General features: G+C 38.0%; 1 protein-coding gene across 16 annotated transcripts in view; it reads right to left on the bottom strand.

Moving 5' to 3' along the window:
* The window catches only part of ERBIN (erbb2 interacting protein), a 117,196-nt gene that overhangs the window by 59,384 nt on the left and 39,711 nt on the right, over nucleotides 1–18,101 (bottom strand). For 9 of the 16 annotated variants that reach the window (XM_072922097.1, XM_030257596.4, XM_072922096.1 and 6 more), the window contains 4 exons: nucleotides 15,822–15,878; nucleotides 5,708–5,797; nucleotides 3,347–3,544; nucleotides 609–726 (listed from right to left, as the gene is read on the bottom strand). In XM_072922097.1, the coding sequence (XP_072778198.1) occupies nucleotides 609–726; nucleotides 3,347–3,544; nucleotides 5,708–5,782 (391 nt within the window). In that variant the 5' untranslated portion in view covers nucleotides 5,783–5,797; nucleotides 15,822–15,878. Of the gene's footprint in view, nucleotides 1–608; nucleotides 727–3,346; nucleotides 3,545–4,094; nucleotides 4,210–5,707; nucleotides 5,798–15,821; nucleotides 15,879–18,101 lie in introns of all 16 variants that reach the window. The other 7 variants (XM_072922102.1, XM_030257602.4, XM_030257601.4 and 4 more) reach the window with 2 other exon arrangements.

The following is an 18,101-nucleotide window of genomic DNA, read 5'->3' as shown; positions in this document are numbered from 1 at the left end:
ATCAGTAAAGCCCCATGAATACAATACTTGGCTGACAACATTTCATACCGTATAGAAGTCTGACTCACACAGAATGACAGATTTTTAAGAAGTCAGGCAAGTGAACCAAGTCATATCTATGGACATGTAAGTACACTTCCCCAAGCAATAGAAGTTACCATCCCCAGAGCAGGACAGCAAAGCCAAGACCTACCTTACTACAATATTCCAAGAGCTTATTCAAATAACCTCAAATCAATTTTCATATTAAATAAATAATACTAATAAAACCCAGCAAAATTTACCAATTGTGCAAACTTTCGCAAACTCTCTTCAATACACTGACAGATTACAAAAGTCACTAAAATTAATGTTTGAGCTTATGTATTTTGAGAGAATATAAAATTCCAGACAGCGTTGTCTACAAACCAATCAATATAAGAGATACAATTAAATATCACAACCAGATCATAAAAGAGCATCTTTTTATTGTAAGCATGGATTTAGAGTAGTAATTTTAAAATTACTAGCTGTGCAGCTTCTAGAAATTATAGTTCCACTAGTGTCTTTGTACAGTCAATGGTGATTCGCCTTTTAGTTACCTCAATACAATAAGCAAAGTGACTTACCATTCTTGCTGACATCCAGTTCCCTGAGATTAATGAGATTTGCAATGGATGCTGGCAATGTGGTTAGATCATTGTCTGGCAAACTCAGCTTGTGTAGAGACTGACAGTTAAAAAGTTGCTATTGAAACAAAGGAAAAAGTGAATGTGATTTTCTCTCAGTTTTCTCTATCCAGCTTTTGTTTTTAACCCCTTGAAACTTCTGACCTCATGGCCTGAAGACCAAGCTATATAGAGTTTTTGTCTACCAAAAATTTTTAACTAGTTTCCTTCAAATTTGACTCAACACTTAGGAAAACAAAAAACTGTAGATGGTTACAAGGCAGCAGTTATGCTTAATACTTTCTACAAATTCCTTCCAGAATCTCAGAAACTGTGACCTGTAGTTACATATAGACCTGCAAACATTGCAAAACGTTTTCTATAATAGACATGCCATGTGACAACCCAGAGGTAAGTAGAGTTATTCAAAAAAGAAAAGAAAAAATTGACAGACACATCTTTTGAAGTCAAATCGTTCTGGAACACAGATATTTCTTCCTGTTCATGCTTCCTACCTTAAGTACAAAAAAAATCCAAAAATTTGAAAAAAACTTGAAAACTAGTGAAAAATATTGAAACAGTGAAAAAACAAACTAGTCAAAGCTCAAGCTAGGGGTACAGAAAAGTGTCTAATCTCTTCTGTATACATGTATTACCATCCTTATCAGATACTATCTCAGAGCCAGATCTCTTCTTAAATGCAGGGTACCTAGAGATTCTTCCTCAAAAGCTTAAGAAATTGACAAAGTAGGGCAAATAATCTTCATGTAATAAAAGAAAAAACCTCAAGATATGAAGGAAACTTGCACAAAGTATAAAATAAATATCTCTAAGAATGAAGTTGAAAAGATTCATCTGAAAAATTTATGATGAGTATTCCTTTCAAAACAGCTTTGGATAACATCATTCATAAATACCTTGACTTAGTTATTTTCTCTTTTGGAATTCTGAGAAAATATAATAAAATCCATGAAGGGTTTATTGACTAAAAGAATTTATCCCAATCACTGCCATACAATGGGCTCAATTTGACCAAAATTTTTCTGTTAGAACTCATTTATCATTAAGGCTTTGAAGAGTTGCAAGTCACTTAAGATACTTTGATGAGCTCAGGTGTTTTGGAGCCATTCCCTTATTTCAAGGATATATACTTAGACTCTTTCCCTGGAAAGCAATAATCTAAACTCTTGAATCATTAGAAATTTTTCTGATAACTCAAGTCAAGGCCCACACAGCACAAGGTATTGCAAAATCTCCTAAAGGAAAATGGAGATGTTGACTTTGCAGTTGTTGACTTTGCAGTTGTTCCTTTTGTTGTTCTTTTTCCAGTGTTTATATATTCATAATTACTAGCAGTAAATGCAGGAAGCCACATAATTAAAGACTATTTTACTAAATAATTCTCATTTCTTTCAAACAGCAGCGTGAGAGAGAGAAGTGAAACTGGTAACAGCTTGAGCTTTTCAGCCCAAATGCATGCTGTGACTCCTGGAGTAAATAAACAGGGTACTTTTTCAGATGTGATTTAGTATATAGGATGAAGAAGGATGAAATAATTTCAAGTGCCAAGTCAATTTTGAAGCTGAGACTATGCACCAACATTTCATGTAAAGTCAATTCCTTCCCTACCACAACCTTTCTCTCCTCTAGTTTGCTCATGCTGTGCCCTTGACAAGTCAGCTAAATTAAGGAGCTATACTGTAAGAATTGACTTTTGAAATAAGCTGGAATTCTGGAAATATTCAGAGCAATTAAAAAAACACAACAGCCACACTGATGGGTCATAAGTAGCCTCAAAATAGATCACAAAACATTACTGGGACAAAGAGGAAAGTTGAGAGTGGGAATGTATTAACAGGGTTTCAGAAAACTAGAGAGGGCCTGATAAGTATCACACCGTTCATATTTGAAATGGCTTAATTAAAAGCCTTTTTCAGAGTTGGAAGACTAAATAGAACAGAAAAGGAATACACAGCTTGAAACTCTGTCTCCATATTGGCTAGGATAATTTCAAATATCACAGGCCTTCCCCTATATTTTTTCTTGAAAGTTTAACTATAAAAAAATTGGTCAAATGAATAAAAATCACTTTGACTACATCTTCACTACCCCTAATCTCTCTGCTTGTGTCCTTTGCCATATTTGAATTTACATGTGGGGGTGTTTTGTTTTGAAAATTGAAAGGGAAGCAAAAAATAATGACCAAAATCACCTGAAAGCTGGAAAAAAAATCTTTAGTTTCTCAGAAATATGCTTTTAAGTTTGACTTATTATAATATAAAAACACATACTCTTGAAGCAAGTTTATTACATGTCCCTGCAGTTAAGAAAATAAAACCAAAACCCAAAAACGAACAAAAGACAAATGCTCAAGCAATCTTTCTAATCACATGGATAATTAAACTGTCAACTAGACCATGGCAAGTGGTAGCCTATCTACTTCAAAGTGCACAGAAATAGATTTATTAGCCAGTCTTTTCTGCTTTGTAGCTCTCTTGAGCTGGATCTGTTGATTGAGTAATTTCATTCCAATTCATGTAACAAAATAGACCAGCTGGAATGCATAAACTTTCAGTCTACGAAGGCTGCTTCATGGCAAACTATGGCCCAAAAGCTGAAGCTGGACACTATTATCTCCTACAATGCTGGTAAAGTAAATATGTAGTAAGTGTACCTAAAAGGAAAATCATCCAACATACCTTTGGAAGCTCTTCAATCTGATTAGCATCTAAATACAGTTCTTCCAAGGTCTTTTCAAAAGTAAAAATCTCCTTAGGCACCTGCTCCAGGCTGCAGTGAGAATAATCAAGTGTAGTCACAGTTTCCTCCTCTCCACGCAGACAGCGGCATGGCACCAGCCGCAAAAACAAATTCCGCTTCGTTGTCATTTTTAGGCACTGCAAAAGGGAAATTGGTCAATTTAAAAACCAGGACAACCTCAGAAATTCCCATGTGCAGTTTCTCAAACTTCCACTGGCTGGAAAATACTGAAAAGAAGTAGCATATATATGTTTCTGCATATATATTTGTATACACATAAGACACAGTGAGGAGGACGGACTTACTTTCTTTTAAATACAACAGAACTCTGATGACATTAAATGGCTTAACACATCTACAGATGCCAGAAGATGAAGCCAAAGTTTAGCCTATGACTTGCCACCAACTAGCACAATCCACCAAATACACTGCAGAGAATCAGAGACCTTTGAAACAGGCATTTCTAAACTGTTAATTGTGCCTTTACAATACAGCTTATCACACCTTTACAAAGGTCAGTAGGATATTTTTGTTTAGCACAACAAATTCACCTCTACAGTAAATTAAAATGTAGCCATAGGAACTCTAATCTGTTGGGTTTTTTTTTTTGTACATGTAAATTTAAATACCTTAATTCCAAATCCCTCATTTAATGACAGAATACAATAAAAAAATCCCAGTTCCTACCAACTGCTCTATCTGCAGTTTAAACAGACAGGTTTCCAAGTTCAGAGAGAACAAGATGACCTCTGCTTGCAACTTCACTCCCTTTGGAAAACTTCAACACATCTTGCTGTGCACACTGGAACAAAAAAATTTCGGCTTGTTATGGGAATGTACCTCTCTTCCTTTAAACTCATTGTTACAACAGTTCCCTCTATTCTCCATGACTTCTACATTATCCCTATTTAGCCTGAGAAGGCAAACCTAAATGGTGCTGACTCGCTAATCACTGACAGCACACACCAGCAATGTTCCTGCCTCTTTTTTCCTCTGCAACAGCACAAGTTTAGGTCTCTTTCTCTAATTAGCACTAGATTTTCACAAAACCTTCAGAATGTCACCTCATGTTTCAAGTTTGGCTGAAATCAGACAACAGACTCAATTTTTCAAGAAGGACCAACATATGCGGACTAACAACATGATCATGTCAGCTTCATTTCCTCAGGAAATGGGCCTAAAAATACATACTTCTCCAAAACAGCACTGAGTATTTATTTTCTCAATCAAACTGCCAACACTCCAAATGAAAATATGCCTTTTCTACCTCCTTTTTTTTGAACTGCTGAAATTATATTTCAATTTCTGGACTAGTGATAGGAAAGTTTCTCCTTCAAATGCCAAAAAAGTCCTTCAGACACATTTAGCAAACTGCACTTCAACTTTCAGACAGTATGTTAGTAATTCAGGGAGAACAGAAAATACCATGCCCACGGCACTGTGTAAAGTCACAAGCAAGACCCCTTTTCTCACTAAGACACAGAAACAAATAATGCACTTGGATTTTCCTCGATGTGCAGCTTAGCTTTCCAAATACTTCACAGTAGGTATAATTCATATGGCAACAAATCAAGGGACTGCTATACTTTAGTGTTTCCATTGACCAGAAGTAGAATGTATCACACAGGCTGTGAACAGTCAGATTCTAAATACATCCATTAAAAAAAATGGACAAAAACTTTTCATTAAAATAGTGGGATGTCAAAACCTCTTTGTTTAACAATGCTTACAGGTTGCTAGAATTTTGTTAACACATTGATTATCAGAACACAGTATTTCCCATAAAACTGCAGCCATTTAAACAAAGTGATCTAATTTTTTTTTTTTTTAATATTTAACTGTATTGCAACACGAAGAGATTGGAGACTGTGAATTTCACACTGGAGATCTTCACAAAATGGGAAAGTCAGAAAAACAGACAGCATAACCTCCTCCTGCCTCTTTCACAGGAACAGGTTCAAGAATTACATCCTCCAGCCACCCACAGACAGATGCCAAAGATGCTATGGAAACTGATGTGCTCACTGGTCAAAGTTATCCATGCCTTCTCCAAGCCTCTTATGCGGCACATGAAAACACAAGTTGAATTCCCTGGCCAACATCTGAAAACAAAAAGCCTTTGACAAAAAATAAATTTTGTCTCATTTTGCTAGTAGTTCAAAGAATGGCAAAGCTGCGGAAAAACACAATACTTCTAAAAGAAGCATCACAGCAGTCTCTTTAAACAGGAGTATAAACAGAAGAACATATGTCATGGAAACAAGCATTGGAAGCAGAGATTGTACATGTGAATTGATTACCAGAAGTCTAGCAGGGAAAGGCACACCTATATGCCACCAGCTGCAGCCGTCAATAAGTTCACTTTGTCCAGCCATTTCAACTTCTGAGAACTATATTTTGAAAGCAGAATATTAAGACGTTTACTACATGTTTCATATAAATAGCAAAAAAGATACTACTTGTTATTAAAATCCTCAAAAACCACATTTGTTACACAGTTTGCCCCCTCTTCTTCAGTGGCTGTTCTTTTCACGCTGAGTCCTACTTGTCCATGTCTCCACAGTTTCTGAAGCATCAAAACTCTTAAAGCCTAACAATGCAAAACCCACACATACCTAGTTTTCCTAACTTATTCCTTTATTTTGTAAGGGAGAGCTTGAGCTTTTGGAAGGGGTGGAGGAAGAAAGACCTGGTAAAAGATCACATGCATCCATAGCACCATAAACAGATTAGTTAACAAATGCCTGGACAATATCACAGTGCTGGGTCATATCTCCTTCAGTTACTGTGTCCCTTTAAATATCTAAGCTCATAACACATCTTAAGCCAAAACAGTCAAAACTCATATATAAGTATCATATAAACAAACACTGATTTGACCAACCTAGGCTTATATCTAATTGTAACTCTTCAAAACCCAGAATGAACCCAGAAAGCTTCATTTAAGTGAAGGCAGGAAACTGCAATATGATTTATTTCAAAATGATTTTATGTTTGTTCAAATTTTACTTATCTACACATACAGGAAGAACTGTACAACACTCATGTTCTACAACAGAGATGGCTACCAATACTATGAAATGGGTGTGTCAGGATAGTGGCAGGAAGCATTCCCCACCGTCACTCTTCTACAATATATATTTTATAAACCAACAGTCAGACATATGCATTTCTTATTTGTCTCTGTCTACTGGTCTTGTTGTCAGTTGCCCAAGCAGAAAAATTGTAATAGATGAAAGGAATGAGAAAATACAAAACAGAATCTGCTGTTAAAACTATCAAAGACAGGAAAATGTAATTTCACACACATATGCTTTTCTTATGTTGCTCAAATAGGAACTTCTTCATGTTTAGTTTATAAATACACAGCATAAATACATAGCGTGTAGAAAGTGACACAAAGGATAGTGATTTTTTCTTGCCCATAAAACAGGCAAATCTAGCGGGCAGAAAAATCTTGATTTCCTAATATACCACAATATCAGACTACCTGAAGCACAAATGCAACAATGTAAAACTGTCTCGCAGACCAACAACATTGTGATGGCTTATTTTTCTCCACCACTTAACAACTCCAGTTCTTTAAGAGGCAGATATAATAAAGACCTCAAAGGAGAAAAAAAGAAAAACACAAAACACAAATAAAACTTCCTTGTTCCCTAAATCATTAGAGCCTTGACATAAGTTTATCTGAGGTTCAGTGTTCAGAGCCAACAGGAAAATTATGACCTTTATATAGTTCTTGGGTTGTTTTGCATTTTTTTTCACTTCTTGAAGTAATAGGAAGGGGAAAAAAAACACTCTGCACAGGTTGCAGGTGTGTATCATCTCCACCGGGGACAATGGGAATCTCTGTTTGAGCGCCTGAAGCACCCTGCCCCCTTCTTCACTGGCTCTGGTGTCTGCAGGGTTGTCTCACGTATTCCCACTTTTCTTGGCTGGCTATTGTACAGTTGCTTTTAATGCTTCTTTAAATACGTTATCACAGAGGTACTACCAGGATTGCTGACTGACTCAGCTTTGGCCACTAGTGGGCCCATCTGGAATTAGTTCCAACCAGCATGGGGGCAGCTTCAGGCAGCTTCTGCATTTGGTGAAGTCACACCAGCAGACCCCTTGTAGGATCCCAGAAGATAAGGGGCTAATGTGTTTGTCTCCAACACCAGTAGCAGGGTGGCTGTGGCACCAAGGACTTTAGGTAACAGCAGCCAAGGACTGTTGGCAATAACATGCTGTGAGAAAGAACAAGATGTGACTGGACAAGGGGCCATACAGAGGTAGGACAGCACTTTTCTGGGACAAAGGTCTTTGATCTACCTCCTGGAGATAAGCACAGCTCAGTACAGCACAAACAGAAAAATGAGGTGGAGAAGCAGGCTGTATGGGAGGAACAAGACCACCAAAAACCCCCAAAGCCCTCTGACCCATTTCCACAAAGACCTGGAAAAACAGACAGTGCACGATGACTAATTAACATAGAAAATTCAAAACTTTTCTCCAGGTCCAGGAAAAAGCCACCCAAAACCAAGCCCAAGTGCATGAGTGTCCCTAGACCCTGGACATCCTATTGGCTAGATCAATACTGGAGCCAGGACTGGCTCTCTCTTGTACTCCCTCCTTCTCCATCTTTAATTTGTCTCTGTTTCTCCTACCTTTCACTCTACCCCTTTATCCAAAATCCACTGCTGTATACTTACATTAGGAGGTGTAGGACTAACATACCAACTTGCATGCCATGTTTAATTAACTAACAAGACTTCATAAGCTTTTGTGGACTCTCTAATTTTAGTTATTCCTTTTGAAAAGCATCCACAAATCTTAGGTTCTCCCTTCCCCTTTCAGGTGGGACATCATACCCTAACTACTAAATCCTTGCCATCTACACCCAATGCAAACTATGAACAGTAAAACTGAATAGAATACAATCATGTAAACTATTGTAAAATGAAGCTGAAAACAAAAGCATTGGTTTGAACACAGTGAAAGAAAACAAGATCAACAGCAAGCTTGGATATACACTAAATTCTAATCCAGAAGAGACTAGCATCATTTAGTGAACCATGACTCTTCCCTTTAACTCTTGATGATTTCCCGCATACTCCCATCACCCATGCACCTGGCAGTTCAACAGCATCTGGAGACCTGCCAGAACCCCATGGGATACTTTCAGTTTAACCTCAAGGAGAGCTTAGAATCACAGTAATTTTGTCCTCAGTCTATGTTAATTTGTTTTGAAATTAGTCCCTTAGATTTCCTGTCTGATGCTAACAGGATGGGATCACTCATGGTCAAAAAGTGCTGCTTCCCCTCACAGGCTTCGTAAAAGGATGTTACATCAGCAGCAGTTGAAAATGAAACCAGGTGTCAGATGTCTATACAGAAAGGCAAGATGAACTAGGCACACAAAATACACAGTGAAGTACTTTTTAGTCCACCTCACTGTCTATAAGCTAGTGCAGAATTACGGAGCTAAGCATGTAAACACAGAAAAGGGAAAGATTGTGTTGGGGAGTATGTAACCTATCATGCTGCCTGACAAATACAGAAAGGCTTAACTGACCAACTGACAGAAGTCCCAACATTTTCATGTTGAAACAAAGAATTATGAAAAAACCTGCAAGGGGTTTTACTCTGCCTAAAGCAGCAACAAGTATCACAGAAGACACCAAAACACAGACTTTTTGGTTTCTCAATGAGAGATGCTATACTGTGAAAAGTAACAGCACAATTTATATGAATGTCTTCCAGTTAAAAACAGCACTAATGCTCATGAATTTAGGAAAACTATAAACAATATAATTGTTTCTAGAAGGAACAAAACACATCCTAGATTTTTACAGTAAACAGAGCACAAAATTATTCACTCTTTAAACCCAAAGTACTTGGCACCTCTTACTCCTCAGGAATGGGGTGGGGAAAGTGTGTAACGGGTGGCAATAAGGCTTTGTACAGACTTCCCCCAAGATCAATTCAGTCCTCTTCGGCAGGAAAGGTGAACTCTTAAAATAACAAACTGCAATCACCATTTTGCACACCCTAGCTTGAAAGTGTGCTTCTCTTCAATCCTTTTTATTGTCATCTTTGGGGAACAAAAGGATGGCTCAAACCTGATGGCCACGGGAAAGGACCTGAAACATGCAAAAACAGCCTGCACTATGAAGAAGTTTTCCCTTTTTAAGGATCACTGGCATTCTCTGGTTGAGGTGGTAAAACCTCATCTGGCAACAAAGCCAGCTTCAGGTATTTTCACTGCTTCCTCCGTTTTCATTCAAACTATGTCTTTTTGTCTCTTCTAGAAAAAAAAATCCCAAACTGGACTGATTATGTCACACATTTCACTGAATGAGATTCGCAAACATACCAGTACAAATAAATGAACCAAAGTACTGCACTCTGGAGAAATAAAGTGGTTGGAAATAAAATGGGCACCATTTCAATATGAAGCTATAGTCTGAGGCTCCTCGGTTCTGTCATAAAAACAATGCTCAACTGCATCCACGGCTGTGTGTCCTCATACAGGCAAGGAACATCAAAAAACATGCTGTGCTTGCTCATAGGCAGCATTCAGAGAAAAAGAAATAAAAGCCACTACTCTTAAAACAACAATAGTGAATGGTAACAACAGGAGGAAGAACATGTTAGTAAATACAGTGAATGGCCAATTGTTAAATGAAAAAATATTAAGGATGCTTGCTAAATTTTTTTGAGAAAGCTAATGGAACAGAGCACAGAAATTAGATTTTTTTACTGATCCAGCATACCAGAATGTAACCAAACCCAGCCATTCTCTACTCTAGCTTAATAAATATCAAGTTCAAGGTTTCTCTTAGAGTTAACTATTTTGCAAGTCCTCAGTACCTCTACACATTAAAATAACCAAAACCTGAAACCATCCACCCACCTCCAAAGGCTAGGTCAGCAAGATAATTTCAGTTAATTGCCAGAAAAGCAATGTTAGGTATGAATTCTGGAGACATTTTCTTAAATTATCTCTTTTTCTGCATTCTGTAAATAAATTCTAACCAAATTTCTGTTTTGATTTAAAATAATCAGAAATCCTTTACATAATTACAATGCAAAGCTCCTCATCAAACCGTACTTGTAAAATCTCTTTACTTGTTGCAGTTGCAATGCTGTTACCTGTATCAGTAACATTTTCTTTATTCAACAACTGGAATGAAAGAATCTCTAACTAGGTATGTATTGTAACAGATATTTTTTAGCTGAAAAGTTAATCTAAACTGCCTACACTAAAACAAACCTCCGGAGCTAATTTAACAAGTAAAATACACCCTAAGCATATCAAAAGAACTCTCTAGAATAATTATTTATATTTACTTTCTAAAATAAAGCAGTCAGCAGTACTTGGCCTTATCATGGCAAAAGGTTAATAATGACAAAACGAAAGTTACTCTGTCAAAACAGAACAAAATGATTACTTTTAAAGTGAGAAGAAAAAAATCTCTGGCAAATAACTATGTAATAAAATGTTCTATTTCAAGTGCAGCCTTTAGCTGAAATGCAGTAATACTCAATATCCTTATAAGCCAAGACATCAGTAAGTCAGATGTATATGGGAATATATATCTGTAATTAAATTACCCTAGTATTTTTTGGAGAGAGACAGCACGACTCGGCACGCAGTCCAAGAAGTTCCTGCAGGTAACTTTTTGACATAAGTGGCAGAAGAGCCAACAAGGAAAGGTGTGCTCTTGGACTTTGTACAAACAAGCTAAGAAGGACTGAGAACGTGAAAGCTGGGGGCACCAGGAGATGGTGGAACTCAAGATGACCTGGTGCAAAGGAAGCAAAGCAGCAATCAGGACTAGAACCCTGAAATTCCAGAGAGCTAACTCCCATCTCTTCAAAGACCTGCTTAGCAGAATGTCATGTGTTCGGGCTCTAGAGAAGAAGATCCAACAAAGCTGGTCAATATTCAAGCATTATTTACTTCCTCCAAAATCAGTGCATTCCCATGAACCAGAAATTAAGCAAAGGGGGCAGGACCCTTTATGGATGAGCAGGGAGTTTCTAATAAATCTTGAACAGGAGAATAAAATACATGGAATGTAGAAAAAGGGACAGGCCTCCACATGGGAGGATGATGGACCACTGTCACAGAATGCAAGGAGGTGACAAGAAAGGCCAAAAACCACTTCCAGTTGAGTCTGTAAAGGAATATCAAGAACAACAAGCAGGGCTTCCACAAGTAGATTGGCAGCAAAAGGAATATGAGGTAAAATGTGGGGTCACTGCTGAATCAGATAGTTGTCTCAGTGAAGGACAACAGAGATAAGGCAGAATTACTGAATGACTTTTTATTTCAGTGTTTACTGCTGAGGCCAGCCCTCAGGAATCCTAGACCTTGGGGCAAGGAGAGGAAGGCTGGAGAAAGGAAAACTTACCCCTAGTAATAGAGGCTTTAACTAGATAGGCATAACATTCATAAACCCATGGGCCTTGATGGAATGTACACACCGGTGCTGAGGAAGCTAGTGGGTGATATTGCTAAGCCACTCCCTATCATTCTTGAAAAACTATGCCCAATGACTGGACAAAGGACAAAGTTAGTCTCATCTTCAGAAATAGCATAAAGGATCCTGGAAACTACCAGCCAGTCAGCCTCAGCTCCAATCCCTGGTAAGGTGATGGAACGGAACATTCTGGAGGTCATCACCAAGCATGCAGAAGAAAAGAAGGTCATCAGGAGCAGTCAGCAGGGATTCTCCAAGGGGAAAATCATGCTAGACTAATCTGACAGCCTTCTGTGATGGCAGGGCAGGATGGATAGATGAGGGGAGAGCAGTGGTTGTTGTCTGCCTCCACTTCAGAAAGGCTTTGGACACCGTCTCCCACAATATCCTGATAGGTAGGCATAGGAAACATGGTTTAGATGGACAGTGGGGTGGACCAAGGACTGGCAGAGCTCAGAGGCTCAGGATCAGGGCAGCAGAATCCAATTGGAGGCCTGTTGTCAGTGGTGTTCCTCAGGGATCAATAATGGGTCCAGTCTCACTCAACTTGTTTATCACTGGCCTGGATGAAGGGATCCAAGGTACCCTCAGCAGGTTTGCTGAAGATCCAAACTGGCTGATACACCTGAAGGCTCTGCTGCCTTTGGGCTGGGCCTTGGTGGGCTGGAGAGTTGGACAGAGAGAACCCGAATGAGGTTCAACAAGTGCAGGGTCCTGCACCTGGGGAGGAATAACCCCAAGTACCAGCACAGGCTGGGGCTGCCCCACTGAAGAGCAGCTCTGTGGAGAAGGACCTGGGAGTCTTGGTGGATCACAAGGTGACAATGAGCCAGCAGGGTGGCCTTGTGGCCAGGAGGCCCAGTGGGATGCTGGGCACTGGGAAGAGTGTGGCCAGCAGGTCAAGGGAGCTGATCCTTCCCCTCTACTGGGCCCTGGTGAGGCCACGTCTGGAGTGCTGTGTCCAGTTCTGGGCTCCCCAGTACCAGAGAGACAAGGAGCTCCTGGAGAGTGTCCAGCAAAGGGTCACAAAGATGATGAGGGGTCTGGAGCATCTCACTTACGGGGAGAGACAGAGAGAGCTGGGCCTGTTTAGTTTAGAGAAGACTGAGAGGGGATCCCATCAACGCATATAAATATCTGAAAGGTAGGTGCCAAGAGGATGCTGCCAGACTCTTTTCAATGGCGCCCAGATACTGGACAAGAAGTAATGGCAATAAACTAAAACACAAGAAATTTCACCTCAAGATGAGGAAGAAATTCTTTATGTTGAGGGTGGCAGAACACTAGAATAGGCTGCCCACGGAGGTCATGGAGTCTCCCTCTCTGAAGACATTCAAAACCCAGATAGACCTGTTCCTTTGTAACCTGCTCTAGATGACCCTGCCTTGGATGAGATGATCTCCAGGGGTTCCTTGTAACTCTTAACTCTTAAGTGATTCTGTGAATTTAAGGCAAGATCTTTCATAGCAATATCCTTATTAAAAAAGGGAGAGAGAAAAATTACAGATTAAGTTTAGTGGAAAACATTAAATTTTTAAATATTCAGATAACCAAGCAGCTGTACTTGTTACTTTTTTTTTTTAAGTATTTACATTGATTTTTCATAGTAACACTACTTAACAATACACAGCAACACACACACACTGTCATACACAATTGCAGCCCAGTAGCTGCAAGTATGTTCTCACACATTTTCTTTTGCTCTTTTTCTGTGACAGCCCTAGAAAATAATTTCCATCTGGACAGTAAATCTATCTAAATAAGTGCCAGTGTAACACTTCCTCTAAGAATGGTTTCTAATTGGATACCATTAACAACACTGCTGAGATTAGCATTAGATCTGAGCTTCATTTCTGATGTTTCACTTGATTGCATATTCTTTGGGTGTGTATTTGTCGTGTTACTAAGAAAGCCTTTAGAGGGAGGAATAAATTGATTTTTAAAACGACTGCATTTGAATCTCATCCAATTCTCTTCCTTAGATCAAAAAGGGAAAAAAAAGCACCATATAAATGCAGTGATTTTTACAACAGCAAACTGAAGTTTGAAGGAAACTGCAGGAGTCCCACAAATCTTCATGGAATATGCAATAACCCAAGCTTCTTTAAAAGCCATGACATTGATATTTCAGTATTTCAACTCAGATGTTTTCAGATGGCTAAAAAATTCCTTTACATTGCCGAACTGACACAGTTTGGATTTACTCTTTCTCATTTTTAAGCTAATACATAGCCAGAAATATGAAATATTTATCCCAACAGGACATTGAAGTGCACTCCAGCCCCCACTAGCCACATCATTTTTTTAAATATGAAGTAGAAATAATCACAGCTACTATATACCTAGTAATCACAGCTATTTCGTACAGCTAACTGGAACTAAGCTACTTCAGAACTGCTTTGCTTTCCGAATCCACTAATTTCTATGTCAAATAACCTCATTTTCTTTCATTGCTACTGTGAAAAAGATCCATGGAAACAAATTTCTGACTTTCTATACAAAGAACACAATGAAAATTAAATACACAAAGCAACCAGACTAAAAGATGGCAAGCTTCTGGCAGAGGTAAAAAAAACAAAATAAAACAGCTTATGATTCAGGTTTAGTTTTTTAGGGATTCCTACTGTATGAGAAAGTATTTTATCACACACAGTCAACATCTATTCCAGCAGTAAGGAAGAGATACTGTCTTAATTCCTCTAGTTATACCACCACAGTCACAAGAGATCAACAAGCACAGTGGAAGTGAAGGCAAGAGGCAGTGTTAGTCATTTGCTCACAAGAAGCAACAAACCTTATGGTGCAAGCAAGCACAGCTGAGTCAGTGCAGCAACAGCACAGATTATTAGCTCAGTGGAGAATGCCAAAGCACACAAAGCTTACAGCATTGCAGGCTACACAAAAGGTTAGAAAACACAAGCATCTGCACATGCTTCTCTCTACTTAAGCATATGCTGTTTGTAGAAATGCCAGATAAAATATGCAGAAGATTTTGTATCCTTTGAACCAGTATTTTATAGTCTCAAAATTAGAGTAATTGAGGAGCTAATAAATAATAATATTTATTAGCATTTCCACAATCTGAGCAACACTAATAAAATCAGAGCAGATGGAAGCTGCTGTCATATTATGTTGGGTTTTTTTTTCTGGGGAAGGAGGGGGACTCGGCAGTAGCAGTTCCTCTACAGGAATTCATACAGACCTTCCAACGACTAAATATTCTACTGGGTACGCTTTTTATTCATGGAAGATACTTGCCTCTTACAAACCCTTACACTATGAGGCAAAAGCAAGTGAGTGCCATCTGCATTAGCATCCTTTAATAAAGAAAAAAGCTGATTCTGAACATGTGTTGCTTTTCCATAGAGCTTTGAAAGCAAATCAAACTTTGCCTTGTTAACACTTTCCACATTTTAATATATGCTCTCTAGCTAAAAAATGCCAACACACCAGAAAGAGACAACGTATATGATGTGCCTATGTCTAGGCTTTAGAGCTGCAAACCAAAAAGGACAGCAGGAGGCTCAACAAAAATTTTTACCATTTTTTCAAGTATCTTTTATCCAAGTTTTCAAGAAAAATATGCTTATAATTTGTAAGAACTGAAAAAAAAAAAAATACAAAATTCAGAATTCTAAAGTTCTTAAGCCAAGAAGATGAACTTGATGGACTCTGAGCTTTAAAATATAATTATTTTCCTCTTTCATATATTTCCCTTTCTATATAAGCTCACAAATACATTTAAATACATATAATTTACTTGGGTCTTCAATAGTTATTCAGAGCTAAAAAAACCAGACTTCAAAGTAACACAAGATGTGATGCAGAATAAAATTCAAGTGCTTTGAAGGCAATTATAACAAAATATGAATAAATAAGAGGGTTTCTATTTAAACACATTAGGCAGTTGGTCCAGAGGAATGAAAAATAATGTACTTACCACTGTGTTACTTTCTTCTCCCTGCTGCTTCTTCCCTGAGCTTTCAAAGTCAACATTCTGTTTAAGAGAAATGGACAAATTTTAGTAAATCCTATCACTACTAGATAAGACCAAACAAGTATTTTATTGCATTGTAATAGATTGTTTTTCTTTCATAGTTTTGGTTTTGTTAAAAGAAAAGCTTTACTTGTGTATGAACAACAGCTTGAATATTTCAGATTACTTGAAAGACTTCCATGACAGCAAAACTGCATATATTCTTTTAAAGGACATAATTCTTTTGTGTACAAAACATTGCTTTTTACCCTGTTTTTATTTTAAAGCTCTGTCTACAAAGTTGTTTAATTTTTACTCCTTTTATAGTTACTATATTAAAATATTAATTATCACACAGATTTCACTTGCACACATTTGTGAAGAATTCCAAGAAAAAATACATTAAATACTAGCCAGAGATTAAAAGAGTACATTTTTTCATTGTTAACTTTAGGAATTTTTTAGAAAGTTGCAACAGAAGGCGTAACAGATCTCTGATGCTAACTTCACTGATGTAGAACAATTAAAAACAAATGAAAATATCCTGTGTTTTTGACTGAACACACACAAAATTAGTTGGCTGGCATGATTGAAAGGATTAATTTTGCCTCCAACAAAGGCAGAAGTAGAACATATCTTCAGAGGGATTAAATGTCAACTGTAGTCAGACAGATCTTCTAACGGAACACAAAGTTATGTAGAGCAGATAAGAAGCTAAGTCAAGCAGAGTATAATCTGTCAGAGTCTCAGTATCTAGAAAAGAATTTAAGTTGTGAGGACCACAGGTAGTAGCCTCATTCAAAGGATTTGCCTAAAAATGGAACTATATTTAATTTCTTTCCAACAGAAGCAGAATTAGGCCACCATAAAATAAATAAATAGATTCTGAAAGATATTTTAAAATCAACATTTTCCAGGAGAAAAGCAAGTTCCTTGTTTTGGGGTAATAAACAGGACAATGAACTCCCACACATGTCAGGACTGCCACAGCAGGATTGCACTACAATCAACTTTTGCATATCACATGTCCTATTCTTCATTTGGGAGTCACTAGGGTCAGCTTCTGCATGATACCAAATGAACTCCAATGCACTACACTGCATACATCTATAAATTTATTTTCAATAGAAGGGCATCCAAGACATGCAATAGCAAGCGGTAAAAGTAATATTAAAGCCACAAGTCTTTCAAGCCCCCTACTGAAAAAAAAAAAAATCTATTAGTTTAGCTAGCCTCAGAAATGCAGAGCAGAACCACTCAAGACAATTAAAAAGATCAAGAAACACATCAGTGATCAAACCGCATTCTGAAATTTGGGCTCTTAGAAGAGTCATTCAAATTGCCATGGTTGCATGCTTCTCTCCTTTCCCACACCATTTTGCTCCTATTGCAAAACTGTGATCTTTACAAAAGCTATTTCAGAGGCACTGTACACAAACTCCTGAACAGAAGAAATGCAGGTATGCAATAGTTCTGCTAGGATAAGCAGAATTCATCCAGAGAACACAACAGTGCAGAGCTGGATCTGACAAAGGGACAGTCAGGTGGTTGTGCCTCTGACAGATAAAGACTTAAGGTCAAGAGTGTGCAGGCAAAGCATTCACAGTAGAAAAATTATCAAAGAAATAAACTAAAAGGGATTACTCTTGCATCATTTCCTGACACCTGTTTGGCTGCCTCTGTTGAAATGCCTAAAAGAATAAAATCTAGTGATAAGGAGTCATTAACATTTGAAATGTTTGCAGACTTCCAACCCAAGCAGAAGAAACTCATCCAATCTCAAACATCCAGAGGCAATAATACAGCAAGTGTGTGCATAAGGGGAAGAATACATAAGGCTACCTGGATATTTCAGGTCATGCTGCTTTTCAGAGATTTAGCAGCTACACAAGTCTCTGAACAAGAGACATCAGTTACAAAATCAAACAAAAGCAATGAACTCAGTGGAACTGATGTTTACATAATGTCACTTGAAACTGTGACATTGAGTCACATAACCTTAACCCTCAATCAAAAGATGACAGCTCAGGATGTGCTGTAACTACAGCTGTAAGCATCAATGAGTTTCCAATAGCAGAAACCTATCACCACACAGTTTGCAGGAAACAACCTCTCTAAGAAAATAAACTGGGATATTTGGAGGAGCTCAAAGTAACCATGCACCAGAACTGCAGAAATCTAGAAGACAAGGGACTCATGTATTTCTCTCAAACACCAATAGCGGCGGGGTGGTGTGGCACCAGC

The sequence above is a fragment of the Taeniopygia guttata genome, chromosome Z (assembly GCF_048771995.1).
Source record: "Taeniopygia guttata chromosome Z, bTaeGut7.mat, whole genome shotgun sequence".
Classification (NCBI taxonomy): domain Eukaryota; kingdom Metazoa; phylum Chordata; class Aves; order Passeriformes; family Estrildidae; genus Taeniopygia; species Taeniopygia guttata.
This window is presented reverse-complemented; position numbering and strand designations above follow the sequence as displayed.